The sequence below is a fragment of the Rhinoderma darwinii genome, chromosome 7 (assembly GCF_050947455.1).
Source record: "Rhinoderma darwinii isolate aRhiDar2 chromosome 7, aRhiDar2.hap1, whole genome shotgun sequence".
Taxonomy (NCBI): domain Eukaryota; kingdom Metazoa; phylum Chordata; class Amphibia; order Anura; family Rhinodermatidae; genus Rhinoderma; species Rhinoderma darwinii.
In genome coordinates, this window is record NC_134693.1 from 39,671,022 (window position 1) to 39,693,335 (window position 22,314).

Genomic DNA, 22,314 nt, shown 5'->3' on the forward strand with positions numbered 1-22,314 from the left:
GGCAGCAGCAGGCAGACATCATTTTATCATTTAACACAAGTGTATGCAAGGGATTGGAAACGCTGTATCAGAAAAACGGACTGCAAACACAAAGATATATTTGGAAATTAATCAGCATATAAATTTAATTTATAAATATATTTATAATAAATTTATAAATATAAATTTAATTTAAAACTACAAAAAAACTTAAGTAAAAACATTTAACAAACATTGTAGAAAATATTATAATTATTAGAATATTGTGCAAAAAAAAATAACACACAAAACATTAAATAAAGTTTAGCACAGTCAATTTGCAATAACTATTACAGCAGTTTGGACCCCGTGTCATCTCATTAAATTCAGGAGGACAAAAGATGTATAACCGTAAAATTCCTTTCAAATGTACCTCCAGTGAAAAATAAAAAACAAAGATCTACATGTACAGTACCTTTGCAGAGGTTTTCCTTTGAAAGCTCCGCTGTTGATGCTGCATAGCTCGCCTTCTTCCAAATGAACTAGCAGGAAGTTACCATTGTCTGCCATGTTACAGATACTATACAGTGGAGCCGCAGCCCAGTCCCAGTCTATAAGCCTGCTAGTTCACATAACACCCTCTCACACTGCAAAGAGACTGCCTGCTTGAATCAGTGCAGATGTGGCTGTGATCACTGGTCTTTATTAGCTAGAAAGTAACATCTCTTTTAGCAAGGAGGAAGTAAAGGGCTGCAGGAATCCAGGTTTCCTTCTACTCTGAATGCAGCCTGCACATGAATGAAGCTACCAAACAGCGTAGATCACTCAATATTAAATTCTAGATTAAAAAAATGCTCAGAGTATGCAGCTCAGTGTGTATATTAGAGTTAATAATTGGATCACCGGTGGTATGCCTTAAGGGAGTCTGTCACCAGTTTGTTCTACCCAAGCCGCTTACATTGCTGGTCTGGTATTGTCTAAAGCATCGTCCACATACCTTTATTGGACGTCTTGGTTCTGTCAAAATATAAAAAATGTACTTTAACGTCTCCATGTGCCACATGCTAATTAGACACAAAGAGTCCTGCGTAGCAGAAAGTGTCCTGAACTTTTATTCCTATTTATTTTTATTTCTAATGCCTACTTTTCCCTCCTCTCTTCCGTCAGTTACATCCAAATCCTTTGCTGTGGGGTCAAGATCCGGCACATGCGCAGCAACTGTCCCTGCTATGGGCATCGGTTTTACAGACGTCCTGCACATGCGCGGATCTCGGTTCCGCGTCCACCGCTCTTTTCGGATCTTCACTGTACTGCACACTATTTGGATAAAGTGGTGTCTTGACGCAGCAGTTTGGCTGAGACGGCAGAAGTTTAGAGGAAAGGGAATGAGGAGGCATTAGGACTCTTTGTGCCCAATTATCATGCGGCATGTGCAGGCATTAAAGAGTTGATTTTTGCTGTGAACCAAGATGTGTAATAAAAAGGTATGTGGGCAATGCTTTCCACAATAACAGACCAGCAGTGTAAGCAGCTTGGAGGTGAAAAAAAAATAGTAACAGACTCCCTTTAAATCGGACAGCAGCGACAGCAAGCTAATTGGACACAAATTCCAGCACAGAACTGCAATAGAATTTCTCAAGACCAAAAGACTGAGTTGATCTAACCAATGAGGAATATCTTATGGTTCAGTGCAAGAAATATAAAGCTCAAGCAAAACTGAAGGCAAGAGAAATAGTTGTTAGGTATGCAACACAAAAACTTCACAACGTGTTTCATGCGCTACAACAGACTTCACCACCACAAAGTGGGTATTTAACATAACGTCCAACTGACAGCTAGGAATGATAACCATCGTAAAATCATATGAACTTGGTTCAAGTTAAACTGATATCCAAAAACAATATAAGGGCCTGTTCACATCAGAGTTCGGGTTCCGTTTATCGGTTCCATTCAACCTTTCCGCCAGAGGAACCGTTGAACCGAAAGCCAAACAAACTATCACTTCCGTTTACATTACCATTGATTTCAGTGGTAATGCTTTAATTCCAGGCAGTTTCAGTTTGGTTCTGTACCGCAAAGTTGTTTTTTTACATGGAAAGAATAGTGCTGCCCACTGCTCTATTGTTTCCATGAAAAAACTGAAATTTTAGGGAACGGAAACAAACGGAGACCGAAGCACTACCTTTGAAATTAATGGTAATGCAAACAGAAGCGATAGTTTCAATTCGGCTTTCTATTCATCGGTTCTTTCTGACGGAAAATGTGAACGGAACCCGAATGCTGATGTGAACGGGCCCTAATACAATCAATACTCACCCATTGCTTCATTTTCATCAGTTGACGTGTTTATGAATTTAAAAAAGTTATAGCAGCAGATTTTGCGCTAACATTTTAGTTTCGACTGTCTTTACATAGGTTCTAAACCCTTATAAAGGAGTTTTATGTACTACCTCTGACTGCAAGATAATGAAGAATATCAGGTCCCATTTATGTCTAAATAGACATACACCGTATAAGAACAATTTGACAGTTTTTTGCAATAGACACAGATTCAGAAGAGATTCAAAACTTTAGTCTAAACAGATTCTAGATTCAGTACCTTAGAGAAAAATTTACAGTAATCTCTTTTCAGAGTGTAAATAGCGACTTCTCGAAGCCCTTCCAATCCATACATGTCAGCAACAGAGAGGATCTGACTACAAGAGAAAGAAAACAAAACCAGTTTATGGCTGTATTCACATCAGCGTTGCCCTTGATTCTGTCAAAAGAACGAAACCCTGTCACAACGGTGACAAACGGAAACCTTTAGCATAATCCCTCTTAAGGTGTGTGTGTGTGTGTGTGTAATGATTATGGCCAGATATTCATGGACAAATCATTTTAAAAATGACCAGCTAGCTCATGCGCATATTGCTCCATATGAAAGCAATATCATATAGTCAGTTTTAGGTATAGTTACATACTTGATAAGGTTTAAAAAAAAAAAAAAAAAGACACAGGTCCATCAAGTCCAACCTATAATCCTACCGTGTTGATCCAGAGGAAGACAAAACCCCCATGGAGGTTGATGCCAATTGCCTCATTAGGGGGAAAATTCCTCCCTGACTCCAAATCTGGCAATCAGAATAAATCCCTGGATCAACACCCCATCGCCAGAATCTAGTACTCATAACCTATAATATTACCGTACATTTTTCAAGAAAGCCATCAAGGCTTGTTCAATATGATTTTAAGAAATTAAAGAGCATACACAGAGCAAAAATTATAAAGGAGCTCCTGCTGGTGATGGCCCCCAACACCACACCCAGTCATTCCAGGATAGAAGGGCTCAGCTCTTCTTGGGCACCAGGACCCTCCTAGCTAGCTAATGCTGCTGTGTTCACATCATCTATAGTTAAAAACATTCCCCAAAGTGGGCCACAATCTGCATAGACCAGCTACAGTGACATGTGCTATTGATCAATGACTAGTTTGGCAATGCATATGGGTGCAACCTCAGATAGCAGCCTGCTGGAAAGCAATGCAACTAACAGAATTCGGTCAGTCCCATTTTCCAGCTAAACGTATGCTTAATAAATGAGGAAGCTGGAAAATATATTTTATCACTACAAAAAAAGTCTAGTGGGTTTTCCCACTTTAATATAATTTAATATAATTTGCACTTAGTTTTAATAAATTGAGTAACAGAAATGTTTACCCAGCACCAATGTTTTTTGGAAGGTCCATTATTCCTCCATATATGAATTGCAAGATAACCATCATATCCGCATGTTTAACACTGAAAATTAAACACAAATAAATAAATGCATTTATAGCGGCGTTAAAAATTATACGGCACATTATGGCTGGACCTCTTTGGCCGGAGTATTCCTTTAATAGTAATGGAACTACGGATACTGCACCAACTAATAGAAAGCATTTGGTTATAATTATTGCGGCTAAAGTTACTTTATCATTCCTTAAAAGGGGAATTTTTGTTTAAGCAAAAAAAAGGTTATTCATCGTATAATGAAAAGTTATCCAACTTTCTTATATACTCTTTGTATAAAAAAAAAATGCATGTTTTTTCTTTAAGATCTTTGCTTGCTGCAATTCAATAAGAACCATCATGGTTTACTTCTGTCCTGGTCATGTAATGATCCAATAGGTGCATTGCTTGTTACAAGAGTGAGCTTTAATAACTGTGCTGTAAGTAACGAACCGTGCGCCCGTGTAATCCATCACATGACCAGGACAAATTATCAGCCTCTGCAGGTAACAATGAAGGTTCTCATAATAACCACTTAAAAACGTACATAAAGAAATATTAATAGAAAATACAGTATGTAAGATTATGTGTACCTAAAATTATACCAATAAAAGCTAGCCCATCCTGCAAAAAAACAAGCCATCATGGGACTACGTCGACAGAGAAATGAGAACGTTATGGCTCTTGGAATGCAGCGACACAAAAAAGCAAATAAAAAACATGTTTTCATTGTACAAAAGTACTAAAAAAAACAAACAACAAAAATAAAACAAGTTATTTGAAATCGCCGCATTCAGATTGACCAATATAATAAATGAACTTACCGCAAGGTAAACACAAAAAAAAAAAAACCAGGGCAGAATTACTGCCAAAAAGGATAATAAAAAAAATAAGAAAAGCTAAAAATCAATAAAATACATTTACCCCAAAATGGTGCCATTGAAAAATAAAACTCATCCCACAAAAAACAAGCTCTTATACAGCTACATAACGATGGAAGAAGGTCTATGACACGCAGGATCCACCTGTTATTGTTCACAAGTTATGAACTTAGATGTGATCGAGAACAGAAGGACCCGCTGTCATTAACGTCGTCCGTCCCGCTGACCTGACGGATTAGGGTTTCAGCACAAGATACAGCTTCTATGTACCCAGGATACATAGAAGCTGTATCTCCAAAAAAATGTTTTTAATGAAAACCAATTCCAAAGTTGCATTAAAACACATACTTTTTTTTTTTTTTACTAAAACAAAAAAGTCTTCAAGTGGTGTACATAGCCTTTAAGGCCAAAACTGGCCAGCCCCTTAGGGGTTAAAAACAGAATTGATATGCAAAGCATATTAGAAAATTGTATGATATTAATTTTATTATACAATGAATAAGATTTGCTGAAACTGAAAAAAACTTTTTAATGAACGTAATAATAATGCAAAAACATTAAAAGGAAACAGAAAACATAACACCTCTGTTAAGGGCAAATTCTTTTTAACAACACTTTTATTTTAAAGGTTTCCCTTCCTTTTTATACTCTATAAATAATGTTGAATAGTTGTCTTTATTTTGATAACTGAAAACCCCCTTGTGAAAATCTATATATAGATTCATGTAAAAAAAACAAAATAATAATATTGTCATTTAAAATGTATAAGAAAAAAAATAAAATGAGCTTTTCTAGGATACTACTCTAATGCCTACCCTTGGGACCCCCATCACACACATAGCAGCACATATATATATATATATTATAGAGGAGATCCGAAGATGTGTTCTCAGGACCTGTGACTAGTGCCGGGGAGATAGAGGGAAGTGCAGAGTAGGTCTGATAACACAGATCAGCCGTGTCTGCCTGAACAAAGAGGGCATTTTGAGGCTACATGTACACGTTGCAGAATTTGTGTTTACCTGCGGTTTTGATGCAGATTTTCCATAAGTAATTACACATGTAAAAAACGTACTTAATATTGCATTTTTTTAGATGCATATTTTACGGAAACAAATTCAGATTATCTGTTTCCGATTTTGGTGCTTTTTTTTAAATAAACTTGTCAGCTACAATTCAGAAATGAAAACACAAGAAATTGACATTCTGCAGATTTGAAAGTATGCAATGCAGCTCATATTACGTGTGGAAAAATTCTGCCACAAATAGATGATTACTTGAAATCTCATTTACTTTGCGAATACTATATTATTCTTACAATAGTGTGCATGTGGCCAAGAAAGTGGATCTAAATTCTTGTTAAAGATTTAGTTTAAAAAAAACAAACAAATCCAAACAATGTTTACATATTTAGTTTAGGCCCCATTCACATCACGTTCTTTGCTTTGTTTAATGAATATGCTGGGAAAAGATGGGCAGCACGGTGGCTCACTGGTTCAAAATCCGAACATGGGCAAAACCTGCTTCGAGTTCGTATGTGGGTTTGATCCGGGTACTGTGGTTTCCTCCCAAAAAATATACTGATAGACTATTCATATTGTGAGCCCCAATGGGGACAGCAAGTGAAGACAACTTGTGTACAGCGCTGCAGAATATATTGGCTCTATAGAAGAAATAAATAACAGTTCAACGTAGGCGGTGATGGATTCCAGACAGTAGCATATGTCACCCATAGGTTATAATTTTATCTGTTTAAATATGCAATGAAAATGGGTTATAACTGTTCATAACGTATCACTATGAGCAACGGATGCCACTGTTCGGCATCCATCACCCACAGACTATTATAGTATCCGTTTAACGTATAAGTCATGAAAAGATGTTGAAAAGCCCATGAAGTATGTGTTAATCGGATGCCTGTATCGTATTCCATACCGTACGTCCCCCATAGGTTCCCAAGTTGGGAAAAAAAACTGTATACCGTGGGGTACACTTTTTTTTGTGGGCTCCAGTGGGATGGAATAGCAAAGTCTACTGCGCTATTCTTTACTTAAAAAATGAAAGTATACCGACACATACCAGTCCGACTGAGGCCGTCGGGCTAATGGAGTCCTACGGACACGTTAAGTACGCATGTCGGGAGTTTTTCCAACGAGCACACTAAACGTAAAGCAAAAACATGATGTGAATGGGGCCTTAGATACAATTCTTTTAAAACCATCTGTACAGTTGTACAACTTTTACTAGCAATAAAGATTACACGGAGGATGCGATGGCGCTTTCTGAATCAATTAACAAGAATATTTGAGATGCAAAGATGTGATTACCCTTGGATCTTGATTAGGTCTCGAGAGGTCTCAGCCCAACATCCACTCAACATAGCAGCAAAGTAACTGGATCTAGCGCACAGGATAGCCCTGGAAAGTCAAGCAGATCATTAACTGGATGCCAAGAAACACAAGGACCGTCTCATGTATTCATTATAGGAAGATACGATCAACTAATGAAAATAAATTGTAAGAGAAATAATTGGGCCACATTTAGTTGGAGAGATCTGCACCAAATGTATTAAAATGCTTTTTGAACTCCAAGTTGTCTGACGTTTAACAGTAGCTTTGTATTGTAAGCTTACAGAAAGAGAAAAAAAATGTCTTCTTTAAACATATACGGTGCTTGTTTTTTTTAAAACGACTTCAAATCTGTGATTTCTTTCGAAGGCACGGTGTGTAAAAACACAAAGGGACTGTCCTAATTACCATTTTTATCTTCTCCCCAAACACAAAGCCCAGCGTTCCAGCCAGAACAGGCTTTTAGGGTAGCAGTAGATTTTATAGGCAGAACGCATAGAAGTGGTTAGATGATGCGGTGAAGCCGTTCCACTCTGTCCGCATGATAAAACTTAGTCTAAAAGCTAAACATCACGGTCAGTGAAAGGAAAATGAGAAAGACACCGAGCAGAATGTTGCCTGAAAACACTGTGATATGAAGGACATTATAAGTAGTCTAAACTTTCCTGCCGGAATACAATGCGACGTACAAAAACATAATCCAGTCTACAATCATAGGGCATATAAAATGCTAGTTTGCAATACACTTCATAAAGCATAACAAAAAGCTTGAGTTAGGAGCTGGATTCTGGCACATGAAAACCATATTAAGGGCCTGTTCACACAGAGATTTTTCACACGTTTTTTTGATGCGGAAACCGCATCGTAAAACGTGCCAAAAAATGCCTCCCATTGATTTCAATGGGAAGCGGAGGAGTTTTTACCCGCGACCGGTAAAACCGGCTCGTGGGGAAAAAGGAGTGACATGCCCTATCTTCAGCCGTTTACGTCTCTGACCTTGCATTGACATCAATGGGAGGCAGAGAAAGCGTTTTTGCCCACGCTGCTCAATGGCTGCGGGCGAAAAAAGCCGCAAACAGCGTGCAGGCAGATCAAAATCAAATTCTGCCTGCAAAAAACTGTGTGAATATACCCCAAAAAGGCAAAGCTATGTTTTTACCAAGGAGTGTTTTTGTGGTTTCTTTCACAGCACAACATAACCTCATGTATGAAAAATATTTGGAACGCATAAAAGAAACCACACGATGCCCATACACATGTAATAACTTTCGTCTGAACACTCGTTTGGCCGATTGACCTTTCTTTAGACTCCATCATGGGGGATTGATGCTAGCCAGTGTAAAAATGAGAGCGGTACCCTGGGACCGGAGGATAGAGAGATACAAGATAGCCCTGGATTATGGGTTAGTAATGGCAGGAAAATAAAAATGGCATATGGGAAGTAAGAACCAGGAAGGAGGCTTCTCCTACTATACTATGTCAGGCTCTCATTAATTACAACATGGATATTGACTATTTCATATTAGTATTCCATTCAAGTTTCCTTGATACTATATTCTATTGCGAATCTTTCCCTTCCATGCAAACTGCTAATATTATTATTAAAAAATTTTGGGGGGGAAATAAAGCAAGAATACCTGTGCACACGAAAGCGCGTTTCTTCCACTTGGATAATTACATCAGCAGCATGGGACTGTTTGAAAACCGACAGCAAATCTTTGCCAAGATCAGAAGATGTCTCACTTCCAGAAAGGTCTAATAAAAAAATACCAGTATTAGGACAACGCAAATACTATACATTGTGACTGCACATTTATGAATGAATAATTTTCTAAACATTTCCCAACAAATATTACATTTTTTTCTTGTGTTTTTTTGCAGCAAATATAAATGCATTTTGAGCTATTTTTTATTTTTTTTTCCAAATCTTTGTTATATTGAATATATATAACAAAAGAACATCCTTACATAGAACATGGGGAGCAGGAGAGGAAGCTTACGGCGCACAGGCCGAAGTTCCTTGCAAGAATGACAATACAGGACGAGAAACATTAAAGTATAAACATTAGTAACTATATACAGGGTACCCGTGTCACAGTATGAGAAAAATTTAAATCAATAAGGTGATATATGAGAGAGATCTGATGCCATACATAGTTTGAGAGTAAGAGGAGTAATGTTAGGGTCTTCACATTTGGAGGGAACCTGTGCAGTCATAAGGTGTTCAATTTCAGCCACCCACCAAAGATCATGAGGGGTAACTCACGGTGGGAGGGGGTAGAGGCACGGAAATTCAGCCATGGTGTCCGCACCTTCAGATAGGTAACATGCTTTCTTAGTTCTCAAGAGCTCCTCCATCCTGCAAATGGAGTCCATCCTATCTAACCACTCACGGAATGTTGGGAGTTCGGTCGATTTCCAGTGGAGTGGAATCAGTAGTTTGGCCACCGTAATCATTTGAAATCATTACGTTTCGGGCAGAAGTTTTGTGATGGAGCCCAGAGGAAGGATAAGAGGAGCTCCAAGGTGGAGGGTTTGTTTCGTAACTCTCTGAATTGTGTCAGCCACTCTATCCAAAAAGGGCTTGATCAAGGGGCAGTCCCACCAGATATGGGATATTTTACCAACGTCAGAATTACATCTCCAACACTGGTTGGATGGGATCAGATTAATTTTGTACAGAAAATCCGGAGTTCTGTACCACCTGGTTATGGTCTTAAAAGAGTTCTCTTGAATTTTAACACATCTAGAGAAGCCAAATATATGCTTCAAAATAAAAGGTGACATCTAGTTCCTTCTCCCAGGCTAGTAGAAAACTAGGCTTCGCAGGAGAGCCATCTAAAATCAAGCCAGAGTATATCTTAGAGACTAAGCCTTTAGGAAGAGCAGGTAATAACAAATATGTCTCCAGCCAGAAGGGTTCGGAGATATCCGGGAACATCTGCAGAAAGAGGTTGCTTGTTTCTCTGAAACCCAGGGAGTGTAAGAAAGGCAGGGTCGAGTGTGTATCTTAAGGTAAAAGGGATTGTAAGTCGGGAATTTTTCTATTTCTAAAATATAATACCGTAGCTGATGCTTTTGGAGAAAGCATCAGGGTTAGCCGTGCAATTTGCGAGTATAGGGAGTAGGTGGAGAGGTGTAAGTGGCAGTATTTTTGTCATTGGGGTACTGCCGCAGAAAAATTTCTGAGATACTAAAATGCTACCTTTAATCATAGGGCTTATGGAGTTTGCAAGACCAGTTTTTAGAGAGGGCCACCAGAGTCGAGCTTGTAAATCTGGAGGAAGGACGCGTCCCGGATTCTATTCAAGGAAACCCACCTGCTAAGGTGTATAGCCTTATAGGAAGTCGAAATGTCTGGGAGGCCCACTCCGCAAGAGTGGGATTTGAGAATCAAGTGTCTGTGTGCTAGTCGTGGCTTTCTAGCGTTCCAGAGAAATATTGAGAGTAGATATTTGATGGAGTTAAAGAAAGTGTTGGGCAAATGAATGGGTATAGTTTGAAGCACGTACAAGATTTGAGGGAGAATGTAAGTCTTCAGATAATTTTTTTCTCCCCACCCAGGATAGGAAGGGAATCCGCAAGGAGTTTAATTGGGTTTTAATTTTGTTCAGTAAGGGGACGAAATTGGCAGCACAAAGTTGTGAGGATTTTTTAGTAAGCTTGACGCCCAGATATTTGATGTTATGTTGTGGCCATTGGAACGGGGCCAGATGTTGTATGTCACATATATCCACCAGTGATGCAGAAACATTAAGAACTTCCGACTTGGAGTAATTAATTTTGAAATTTGACACGTAACCAAAGGAATTAAAAGCTTGTAATATCAAGGGAAATGCCTGCTTAGGGTTTGCGATCAAGAGCAGAAGGTCATCTGCAAAAGCAGCTGTTTTGTGAGTGTGGTTCCCCAGTTGTATACCTGAGATATCAGTAGTCTGTATAAGTTTCTGGATAAGTGTTTCTAAGGTGAGGATGAATAAGGCTGGGGAGAGGGGGCAACCTTGTCGCGTACCGTTTTTTTTATGTCAAAAGTAGCTGAGATTGTGCCGTTTATGCGTAAGCTAGCCTTGGGTGTAGTGTAGAGAGAGAAAATGGCGGATATAAATTTGTCAGGAAAACCAAATTTTTGTAGAGCGGCAAGCATAAAAGGACCACCGGACCCTGTCAAAAGCCTTCTCGGAGTCTGTCCCTAGTAAGACTAAAGGGATCCCCTTCTGTGTGCCAATCTTGAGCACTTTTAAACTATTCATTAACACTCCATTATGACAAGATGCAGATGCAATGGTAACACCAGTTTTAATAAATTCTAAATAACCATATAGCGTCAAGCTTACACAAAAGCATTTTTCGTAAAACGGAATCTAAAGTCATTAAGACGCTGCTCACCAGAAGGACCAACATAGTCCCAGGACCGAAGAACGTGGATACATATCTATTTTGACCTATTACATGGAGCACAAGAGAAACTGGCGGAATTTTTTCACTTTTATACGCATTTTACTCTAACTTTCTTTATGAAGACGGGCATATGACTCTCCAGTCTCAATAAACTCCCCACACGGTCTCCATTTTATCAGTTTAGCCACTATGGCAGTGTATAACTAGCAATAGGCACATAAGAATCAAATTTGGGTAAGAGCCACGTGACTACTTGTTACTTGCCTAGCCTCCGTTTTCCCACCACTATAGCGGGCGGGCAGGCACTAGTGAGTGACGTCACTAGATGTGCCTGCCCACTCCATTCACTTAGGCTCTCCTTACATTTATTTCAGACGTAAGCACAGCCTTATACTGCCGCTTCCCTCCAGAAGTAGTATGTAGAAAGTCACAGCGACATCTGTTGCCATGAGTAATGTGGGGATTGCAGTAGCAGCTAACAGCCTCTACCACAGTCGTAGTTAAAAACAGAATGATAGATCTTAATATAGCTATTCAGCCCTGATATCATGTCTTAAGAGTCATCTTTATGCACAACAATTGACTATTTACCAATGTCATTTTGCTGCGGCAGCCATCATAGCACCTTTGGGAATTTATTAAGATCTAAGCAGTATAAGGCTCTGTTCACACCTGCATTAAGGCATTGATTTCTGGCTGATGTTTTTAACTGATGCGTAGAGCTCAGCTTACACGGGCAGATAACGAGCGCCGATCAAGGCCCTTTACACAGGCCAATGTTTTACTGTATGGGGACGCACGATCGTGAATACTAGTGAACGCCGCGGCACATTCAGTCAGCTGATTGGCAGGGGTCCCAGTTGTCGCACCCCCACTGATCTGACATAGACGGCCTATCCGGAGGCTAGGCCATCAATAAAAAATGGCCAGAGGACCCCACACACACACTTTTTAGTATCTTTTACATAAAGATAATGTATGGTTACTTGAATTTACAGGCCATAAGTGTTGAGAGAATTCGATAACATGACCCCTCCTAATATCTATCAAATACACGGTGGTCAGAGAGACCATGTATTAATCAAAGCACCAAATACATCAATGCCTAGATCCTACCTGGCTGGAATATTTGCAAACATGGATGCATTTGAGAAACGCAATCCACGCAAGTTCTTTAGGACTACGCTTCATCTGACAAATTAGAGAAGGAAATGCGATCACAATCCCACAGAAGTGCAGCTTAGACTTTAGGCCTGTAATTTTAATTGCATCTGGTATTTGATCCTAGCTCAGCACAGATAAGTTAAAAAAATTATAATTTTAACGTACACTAAAAATTTAATGTTTTACTTTCTTTAGACAGGTTTTTCTATAAGCAAATGCCTAAATTGCAACGGGAGTTCTCACTTCATGCTCGTAAAGCTCTGCTCACATCACGTTTTTTTGCCTTATTTTTATCGTGTATGCCAGGAAAGCTTAGACAATAAATGTGTACATAAGGCTTAGCCTGACGAGGCCAAAAGAGTGTCAAGCTGGTAAATGTTGGTTAACATTTTATTTTGAGGTATGGAATAGCGTAGTAGACAATGGGATCTCGCAAAAAAAATATATATATATACTGTACAGGAGGGGTGACAAACACACGGCTCGTGGGCTGCATGCGGCCCGCCGAGCACCGTAGCTCCCTCGGTAGAGGAGAGAGCAGGTCGAAGGAGGAGTGCACCTACGCTCCTTCATGACGTCCCAAAGCAGAGCTTATACTAGCGCTCTGCTCTGGGACTCCTGCTCTGGAGGAAGCGCCTGACATTACTGTCCATATATGGACAGGGATGTCAGGAGCAGAGCTGGAGTTCCAGGCAGAGCTACATTACTATAACAATACAATACTACATTATAGTAATGTAGTAGTATTATAGTAATGTGGTATTGTTATAGTAATGTGTATTATATTAATATTATGGTAATGTAGTATTATAGTAATGTAGTATTATAGTAATGTAGTAGTGTTATAATAATGTAATGTAGTATTATAGTAATGTGGTATTGTTAGGCCCTGTTCACACTGAGTTTTTTGACAGGCTTTTTGCCACGGAATCCACAGCAAGAAATGCCTGTGGTGCAAAACCACTTCTAAAAAACCAGAGCGGATTTTTCCAGGCAGAATTTTCTGCCTGCAAAAAACTCTGTGTGAACATACCCTTATAGTAATGTAGTATTATTATAGTGGTTCAAATAACTGATTAAGGGTATGTGCACACACACTAATTACGTCCGTAATTGACGGACGTATTTCGGCCGCAAGTACCGGACCGAACACACTGCAGGGAGCCGGGCTCCTAGCATCATACTTATGTACGATGCTAGGAGTCCCTGCTACTCCGTGGAACTGCTGTCCCGTACTGAAAACATGATTACAGTACGGGACAGTTGTCCTGCAGAGAGGCAGGGACTCCTAGCATCGTATATAACTATGATGCTAGGAGCCCGGCTCCCTGCACTGTGTTCGGTCCTGGACTTGCGGCCGAAATACGTCCGTCAATTACGGACGTAATTAGTGTGTGTGCACATACCCTAACAAAGATTTTGCATTGTATCAACTTTGAAAGTAATGCAGCCCGTCAACGTCACATTTTTTCTATGTGCGCCCCATTAACCCAGCCGAGTTTGAGACCCCTGCTGTACAGCATGCATTATTTTTTTTTGTTTTTGTTTCTTTTAAACATGGGAGCCTATGGTTGACATATCCCACTGTACAGCATACATCATAGGCATCCATTAAAGTTATTTGTCATGAGCTTTAGATTAATTATATGTTAAATGAATACTATAATAACAGATTGGTTACAGATGCCTAACAGTGGCACCAATTACCCATAGGCTATAATGGTATTAGTTTAAGGCTGGGTTCACACGACCTATTTTCAGACGTAAACGAGGCGTATTATGCCTCGTTTTACGTCTGAAAATAGGGCTACAATACGTCGGCAAACATCTGCCCATTCATTTGAATGTGTTTGCCGACGTACTGTGCCGACGACCTGTCATTTACGCGTCGTCGTTTGACAGCTGTCAAACGACGACGCGTAAAATGACTGCCTCGGCAAAGAAGTGCAGGACACTTCTTTGCAACGTAATTTGAGCCGTTCTTCATTGAAGTCAATGAAGAGCAGCTCAAGATTACGGGCATCAAAGACGCCTCGCAAAATGCGGGGAGGAGCTTTTACGTCTGAAACGAGGCAGCTGTTTTCTCCTGAAAACAGTCTGTCTTTTCAGACGTAAAAGCCACTTCTCGTGTGCACATACCCTCACATATACGAAAAGGTCATGAACGTTCACGGCGTATACATTAAATGCATGCCATAATAGTCTATGGGTGACAGATGCCACAGTTAGGCATCCATCACAGCCTTCGTTTAATGGATACATCCAGAGATTTTCTGGCTTATACTCTAAACGTAGGCCAAAATACATGATGTGAATATAGTCTAAGTATATCTTTTACTTGCCTCTGATAAGGTCAGATCACTTGCTCAGCTTGTTGCAATCTTACCATCATAGTTGTGGTTTTCCTCTGTCTGTATTTTCCGAACAACAAATTCCTTACTCATGGGAATGTTCTCATTTTCGACACCTGAAAGTGTCAGACTCTCCACATTGCTGCATATATCATGGACGTATTCTGGATTCAAATTAGACTGATCTTTTACCATCTGCAGAATGTGATCTTCTCTTTCTTTAACATTCCAGGGAGAGGTGTATATGACCCTCAAATACAAAAATCACAATATTACAGTTATGCTACATTCACACAACAGAGAAAAACGGCCATGTGACGGACGTTTTCAGAACAATGAAGTTCTCACACAGAAGTTTTTGGGAATTGCTTTATTATTGTTTTTTTTTTCTCCCATAGAACTCAACGGATCAGTTTTTATCCCCTTCCCGACATTTGACGTATCCATACTCCAAAGTCGGGTAGGGGAAGTATGGAACAGGCTCACGGAGTGTACACGCTTCATACGATGCCGGTGTCGGCTGTTTGTTATAGCCGACACTTCAGAGTAACGAGCGGCATCGCACTCGAGCGCGATCCCGCTCGTTTAACTCGTTAAATGCTGCGGTCAATAGCTGGTTGAAGTCCCCTAGGGGGGACTAACAAAAAAAGTAAAAAATTAGTTAAAGTTTTTTTTTTATGTCAAAAATTTTTTTTTTTAAAAAGTTAGAAAAAATAAAACCTTTTCCCCCTAGAGCATAGTAAAAAAATAAATAAAATAAACATAATTGGTTTCGCCACGTCCGTAAAAGTCTGAACTATTACAATATATCATTATTTAACCCGCACGGTGAACGCCAGAAAAAAAATAATTTGTAAACGCAAGAATCTATATTTTTTGGTCACCTAATCTCCCACAAAAAAAAAAATGAAATAAAGTGACCAAAACGTTGCATGTACACCAAAATGGTATTATTAAAAACTACAGCTTATCCCGCAAAAAATAAGCCCTCATACCACTTAATCGATGGAAAATTAAAAAAGTTATGGCTCTTGGAATTTGGCGACACAAAATACATTTTTTTTTTTTTACACACTTCGGTTTTTACTTGTAAAAGTAGTAAAATATAGAAAAGACTATATATATATATATATATATATATATATATATATATATATATTTATTTATTTGGTATCGCCGCAATCGTATTGACCCACAGAATAAAGTTAACATGTTGTTTTAATTGCACAGTGAATTCCGTAATAACGGCGCGCAAAAAACCATGGAGGAATTGCTGTTTTTTTTTATTGTCTACCCCACAAATAATTTTTTCCCCATTTCCTAGTACATTATATGGCAAAATAAATGGTGCTACGAAAAACTACAACTCGTCCCGCAGAAATCAAACCCTTATATGACTATATCGACGGAAAAATAAAGACGTTATGGCTTTTGGAAGGTGGGGAGGAAAAAACTAAAGTGAAAGTCTGAAAAAGGGCTGCGGCGGGAAGGGGTTAACAGCCGTTTTTAAGGAATCAATCCTTGTAACTGCCGCTAAAAACCGATCCTGGCCCAGGACACAGCGCTACTTTGAGCGCTGAGCCCAGGGAAGCCCTTGACATTACTGTCCATATATGGACAGTGATGTTGGGCTTTCGACTATGGAGTCCCCGGTCAGAGCATCGCAAGAACTCTGGCCAGGGACTCCTGTCTTGGGCTCCCTCTGACTCTCCCTGTAGATAGCACATCCCCCTGTAGATAGCAACCATCCCTCGTAGATGGCACCCCCCTGTAGAAAGCACCATTGTAGCTCCGTGTTGGGACGGAATCCCTGGCGGCCAGACCCTGCTCTGGCCAGACATTACCATCCTGGAGAAGCCGCTAGCATCACTGTCCACATATGGACAGTGACGTCAGGTGCTACTCCTGGAGCGGAATCCCCAGCCCGAGCGTGCCGACTCAGGGAGTCCCCTCCTGGAGAAGCTGCTGGCATCACTATCCATATATGGACAGTGATGCCAGGGGGTACTCCTGGAGCAGAATCCCCGGCCAGAGCGATGCTGATGCTCTGGCAGGGGGTTCCGCTCTTAGAGGAAGCCCCTGATGTCACTGTCCATATATGGATAGAGACGTCAGGGGCTCAGTTTTGGAGTTTAATCCCCAGTCAGAGGGATTCTGCTCCTACAGGGAGCTACAGTGGTGCTATCTAGACAGGGGGGTGGTGGAGCAGCTGTCTATAGGGGGTGCGGCGCTATCTACATCGGCACTGTGGCACTATGTCACTTTATATGTGGGCACTATCTACAATGGGCACTGTGGTACTATGTGGGCTCTGGCACTATCTACAGTGGCTATGTGGGCACTGTGGTACTATTCGGGCACCGGCCCTATGTGGGAATTTTTTTTAACAGCCTTTAAAAATGGACAGCAAACCGATGACAAAAGGCCATTAAAAATGGACAGATGGACCGGAAATGGATAAAAATTTAGAGACACACTGATGCAAAATGGCCATGAAAAAACTGACAGTTGATCAGTTTTTAATGGCCATTTTTTTCACTGTCGTGTAAATGTAGCCATAATAATAATAATAATAATTTTACAGATAATAAAACTTGTAGAAGAAACTAGAATGTCTTAAGCATACGGATTTGGGCTTAACGATTCTCCCATAAACATGCAAACTAAAATCAGCATAGCGTACATGGTTATTGTATAGGGAGTAGGAATAAGCAACTACTAGTCAAGTCAGGCTCAGTTTGCCATGGATATATTCGCAACGTCCTGGTTTGTCCCAACACCAGACTCTGGAGAACATTGAGATTGCCCCCATACACATCAAGGGCAAATGCAGGCTTTTTAAAAGGTGGGGCTTTAAGTGCTTTTATGCCCACAACGCAGATAGCTAAATGCCCCCTGATTATACAGACTTTGGCAGGTTTCTACATAAATGAAATCATACACTCTTACATGGGGTGGTTCTGGGGTTAGAGATCGTATTCCTGTCGTACTCCTGTTAGTCTAAGGTGAAGAAGGAATTAACGTTGATATACATCATACATATTGGTTATGGGTCAATATCAAATATCCCCGGGGATTAAGGGTGACGTCAGGTTTAGTGGTAATCAGTGCCATTATTTGTAATTCTATTATTATATTGTTTAGGATTGTCAATGGGTTAAGAGAAGTTTGAGTAAACCTGCTATTATTAATTCCGAATTACATGATGTTTTCCTCACTCTTATCGAAGAGGTAAATCAGAATTCAGCTGCTTTCCAGTCAGCAGAAAACAGCGAATTGTGGGAGCTCAAATGTTTTACAACAAATGGTGATTTACGTGTTTGCAGTGCACTTTGGATGAATACGTCATAAAATACTAGCATGTATACCTTCGACGTATGAAACTATATTGAATCAACCACTGACTACCATTACATAAAAATAAAAAATAAACTGCGGGGTATACATTTTTTTCCGGGATGCCTCTGTATTGAATAATGAAGTCAACAACGTAATTCAATACAGTTTAAAAAAAAAAAAAAATTATGACAACAAATATTGCTTTGGCGTATGCCAAAATGACATTCTTTTGGCATAAATCGAGTCAATGCGGCGCTATGGAAACATTAGTCGTATACGTCGGGAGCACTTACCAGCTCATATACCGTATTTTCCGGACTATAAGGCGCACATAAAATGTTGAGAATTTCTCAGAAATAGAAAGTGCGCCTTATAATCCGGTGCGCCTTATATATGAACCCGACAGTAAAGAGAGGGGTTCATACAGGATCCTTTACCTCTATCGTGGGCGGCAGGGGTCGGCGGCGGCATACCACAGCACACACCATGCTCCTCCCCCCCGTGCGCCTATGAATTTATTCTTCACTTGGGTTTTTACAGTATCCATAAATGGATTGAGCATTACGGCCACCGTAATCAGGAGCCACACTGAGTGATACTTACAGCTCTGTAGGATCCTTGCAATATATCTTTGCTTTAGCGTTAACTATACCCACTACCCCAAAAAATGCCTCCTGTTAAGAGACATGCTTATGATGCAGGTTTCAAGCTTAAAGCTATAAGTTATGCAGTAGAGCATGGAAATAGGGCAGCTGCAAGAGAATTCAACATTAATGAATCCATGGTGCGTAAGTGGAGAAAACAAGAAGATGACCTCCGCCAAGTAAAGAAGACCAAACTGAGTTTCCGAGGAAACAAAGCAAGGTGGCCACAGTTGGAGGACAAAATAGAACAGTGGGTTATGGAACAGAGAAACGCATGTAGAAGCGTCTCCACTGTCTCTATTAGACTCAAAGCCACTGCTTTAGCACGTGACATGGAGATCAAGGACTTTCGAGGAGGTCCTTCATGGTGCTTTCGTTTCATGCAAAGGCGTCATCTCTCCATTCGCACCAGAACTACTGTGTGCCAGCAATTACCAAAGGATTATGAAGAGAAGCTGGCCATTTTCCGCACCTACTGCATAACCAAGATAAATGAAAAGAATATCCAGCCAGAACACATTATTAACATGGATGAGGTTCCCCTCACTTTCGATATCCCCGTAAACCGTACTGTTGAGAAAACAGGGACCAGTACGATATCTATACGTACCACAGGAAATGAGAAGTCATCTTTCACTGTAGTTCTCGCTTGTCAGGCTAATGGCCAGAAACTACCACCCATGGTAATTTTCAAGAGGAAGACTTTGCCTAAAGAAAATTTTCCTGCTGGTGTCATCATTAAGGCTAACCCAAAGGGCTGGATGGATGAGGAGAAGATGAGTGAGTGGCTGAGGGAGGTCTACGTCAAGAGACCGGGTGGCTTTTTTCACAAATCCCCATCCCTATTGGTCTGTGACTCGATGCGCGCCCACTTGACCGATACTGTCAAAGCCCAAGTGAAGAAAACTAATTCGGAGCTTGCTGTCATCCCTGGTGGATTAACCAAAGAGCTCCAGCCGCTAGATATCAGCATCAACAGGTCATTTAAAGTTAAATTGCGAGCTGCATGGGAGCATTGGATGACAGAAGGTGACCACACATTCACCAAAACAGGGAGGCAACGCCGTGCGAGTTATGCCACTATGTGCCAGTGGATCGTGGATGCCTGGAAGAATGTATCAGTCTCCAGTGTCATCCGAGCTTTCAGGAAGGCTGGAATCACCACTGAAGAGCCTAGCAGCAGCAACGAAACCGACTCGGATAATGAAGAGGAGGACCCCATGCTTGATGCCGAAATCGCCCAACTGTTCAACTCCGACACTGAAGATGACGGATTTGATGGATTTCTGGTGGAGGAATGAACTGAAAAAGTACGGTAAGGGTATGTGCACACACACTAATTACGTCCGTAATTGACGGACGTATTTCGGCCGCAAGTCCCGGACCGAACACAGTGCAAGGAGCCGGGCTCCTAGCATCATACTTATGTACGACGCTAGGAGTCCCTGCCTTGCTGCAGGACAACTGTCCCGTAGTATAATCATGTTTACAGTACGGGACAGTTGTCCTGCAGCGAGGCAGGGACTCCTAGCGTCGTACATAAGTATGATGCTAGGAGCCCGGCTCCTTGCACTGTTCGGTCCGGGACTTGCGGCCGAAATACGTCCGTCAATTACGGACGTAATTAGTGTGTGTGCACATACCCTTAACGTTTTGATTTGCAATTACAGCTGAACCAGTTGCAAGTTATTGTTAAAAAGTGTAATAAATTTTGACTTGCAGTCTGAGCAATGGTTTATTTAACGGTAATGTGCTGCGCCTTATAATCCAGTGCGCCTTATATATGAAACATGATTGCTTACAAGGCGCTCATAGAAAGTGCGCCTTATAATCCGGTGCGCCTTATAGTCCGGAAAATACGGTACAGATGTACACTGCAAATACAGTGTGAACACAGCCTTAGGTCATGTTTACATGCAGCAAACAGGCCAGCAGATCTGACAAAAGTGGCAGATGCAGACTAGGTCGCGGAATTTCCATTTCACATTGCAATGGATGAATTGGAAAAATCTCATTCACCTGCATTATACTGTACTTTGATGTGGATTGTGTTGCAGAACCCACACAAAATGTACAATCCGAATCACGACATGTAAAGAAAAAGAAAAATAAAGAAAAAAAAACAACAAAAAAAACTTACACTATATTTTGTTAAATTTAAAAAGCCAGCACTGAACTTACTTTAGAAACGCTTGCATTTCAGACGGCTCCACATTTTGCACAGTGAAGTTGTCCCCTGTGTCCTGTTTTGTGACACACTCATAGAATTCTGGGGCTCTTGCCCAGAGCACGGCTTTGTGCACTTTAAATTTTGTTTGTCCAACATGAAGAATGGTATCTGTATGAATTTCTTCATTTAAAAGCCTGGAGAAGAAAAAAAGATTTTGATTTGAGAGAAAGTATGAGAAATAAGCAACACAGAAGCACTCCACTTTTTTCTTTTATTTCCCCCTTAATTTGTACATTAGTGTTGTCAGACACTGGATCAATGTATTGGCTGTATACATATGCAATGGAAATTGTCGTAATGTAATTGCTGTATGTATTATACTCTTTAATAAAAAACAATTGGAATGCATTTTTACATTGGGGTTTCAGTGGGGTGCTGTGTGCTGGAAAACTTACCGATCCCTGCATCACGTCGTTTTCGTGTCCGGCGCTGGCCACGTGATCTTCACTGTGACTTGGTCTGGAATCCATGTGCTTTTCAGAAAACCGGAACTCAGGCTCTGAATGCATTCCTCATTCTGGCTCCCATAGGAGTGCATTGAGAGCCTTAGTTCCGGTTCACTGAAAAGCACAGACAGATCAGAGTGAAGACCACGTGGGCAGCGCCGGACACGAAAACGACATAATGCAGGGATCGGTAAGTTTTCCTGCACACAGCACCCCACTGAAACACCAATGTACAAATGAAAGGTCAATAAAATAAAAATGTGGAGTGCTTCTTTAAGAGAAGTTCTGCCTGTTAAAGGAGTTGTCCCACCAAGGGCAGACCACTACCAATCTTTACTTTGGCAGTCCTAAGCTCCCCAATCCTCCTCACTGCACGACCATAGTGAGGAGGATCGAAGGGCGTTGGGGTTCCTCATTCTAGTGATCAGTGGGGCTCCCAGCGGTAGGGCCCTCAACGATAAGACGTTTATCTCCGAAAATGGGGATAGGTAAGAAATGTAATTTGTGGGATAACCTCTTTAACTACTTTTTTCATGCTCTTTTTTTAAAGGGGCCTCATCAGTGGTCTAAATACATGTGGGTTGCGGTCAGTGTTGGCCACGGTGCCCCCAGGAACCATAACTGTGTCCCCAGTCAGAACACTTAACTTTTCCACAATCCTCCCAGGATGAAGTCTCTATAGGTCCTCTGATATGGGCCGTGAAAACGAGCGCCGAGACAGCTCGTTGATCGACGCTCATTTGCCCCTTTTAAAAGGAGCAATGATCAGTGATGCATGGGGACGAGCGACCGCTCGTCTCCGTACAT

At 40.7% G+C, this 22,314-nt stretch overlaps 1 protein-coding gene across 3 annotated transcripts in view; it reads right to left on the bottom strand.

Annotated features, from left to right (window-relative positions):
* Positions 1-22,314, bottom strand: part of BTBD8 (BTB domain containing 8) — a 63,235-nt gene that overhangs the window by 39,249 nt on the left and 1,672 nt on the right. For all 3 annotated transcript variants that reach the window (XM_075833222.1, XM_075833220.1, XM_075833219.1), the window contains exons 2-7: positions 21,013-21,195; positions 14,884-15,098; positions 8,573-8,690; positions 6,915-7,004; positions 3,656-3,736; positions 2,558-2,654 (exon numbers count right to left, since the gene is read on the bottom strand). In XM_075833222.1, coding sequence (XP_075689337.1) covers positions 2,558-2,654; positions 3,656-3,736; positions 6,915-7,004; positions 8,573-8,690; positions 14,884-15,098; positions 21,013-21,029 — 618 coding nt within the window. In that variant the 5' untranslated portion in view covers positions 21,030-21,195. The remainder of the gene's footprint in view (positions 1-2,557; positions 2,655-3,655; positions 3,737-6,914; positions 7,005-8,572; positions 8,691-14,883; positions 15,099-21,012; positions 21,196-22,314) is intronic.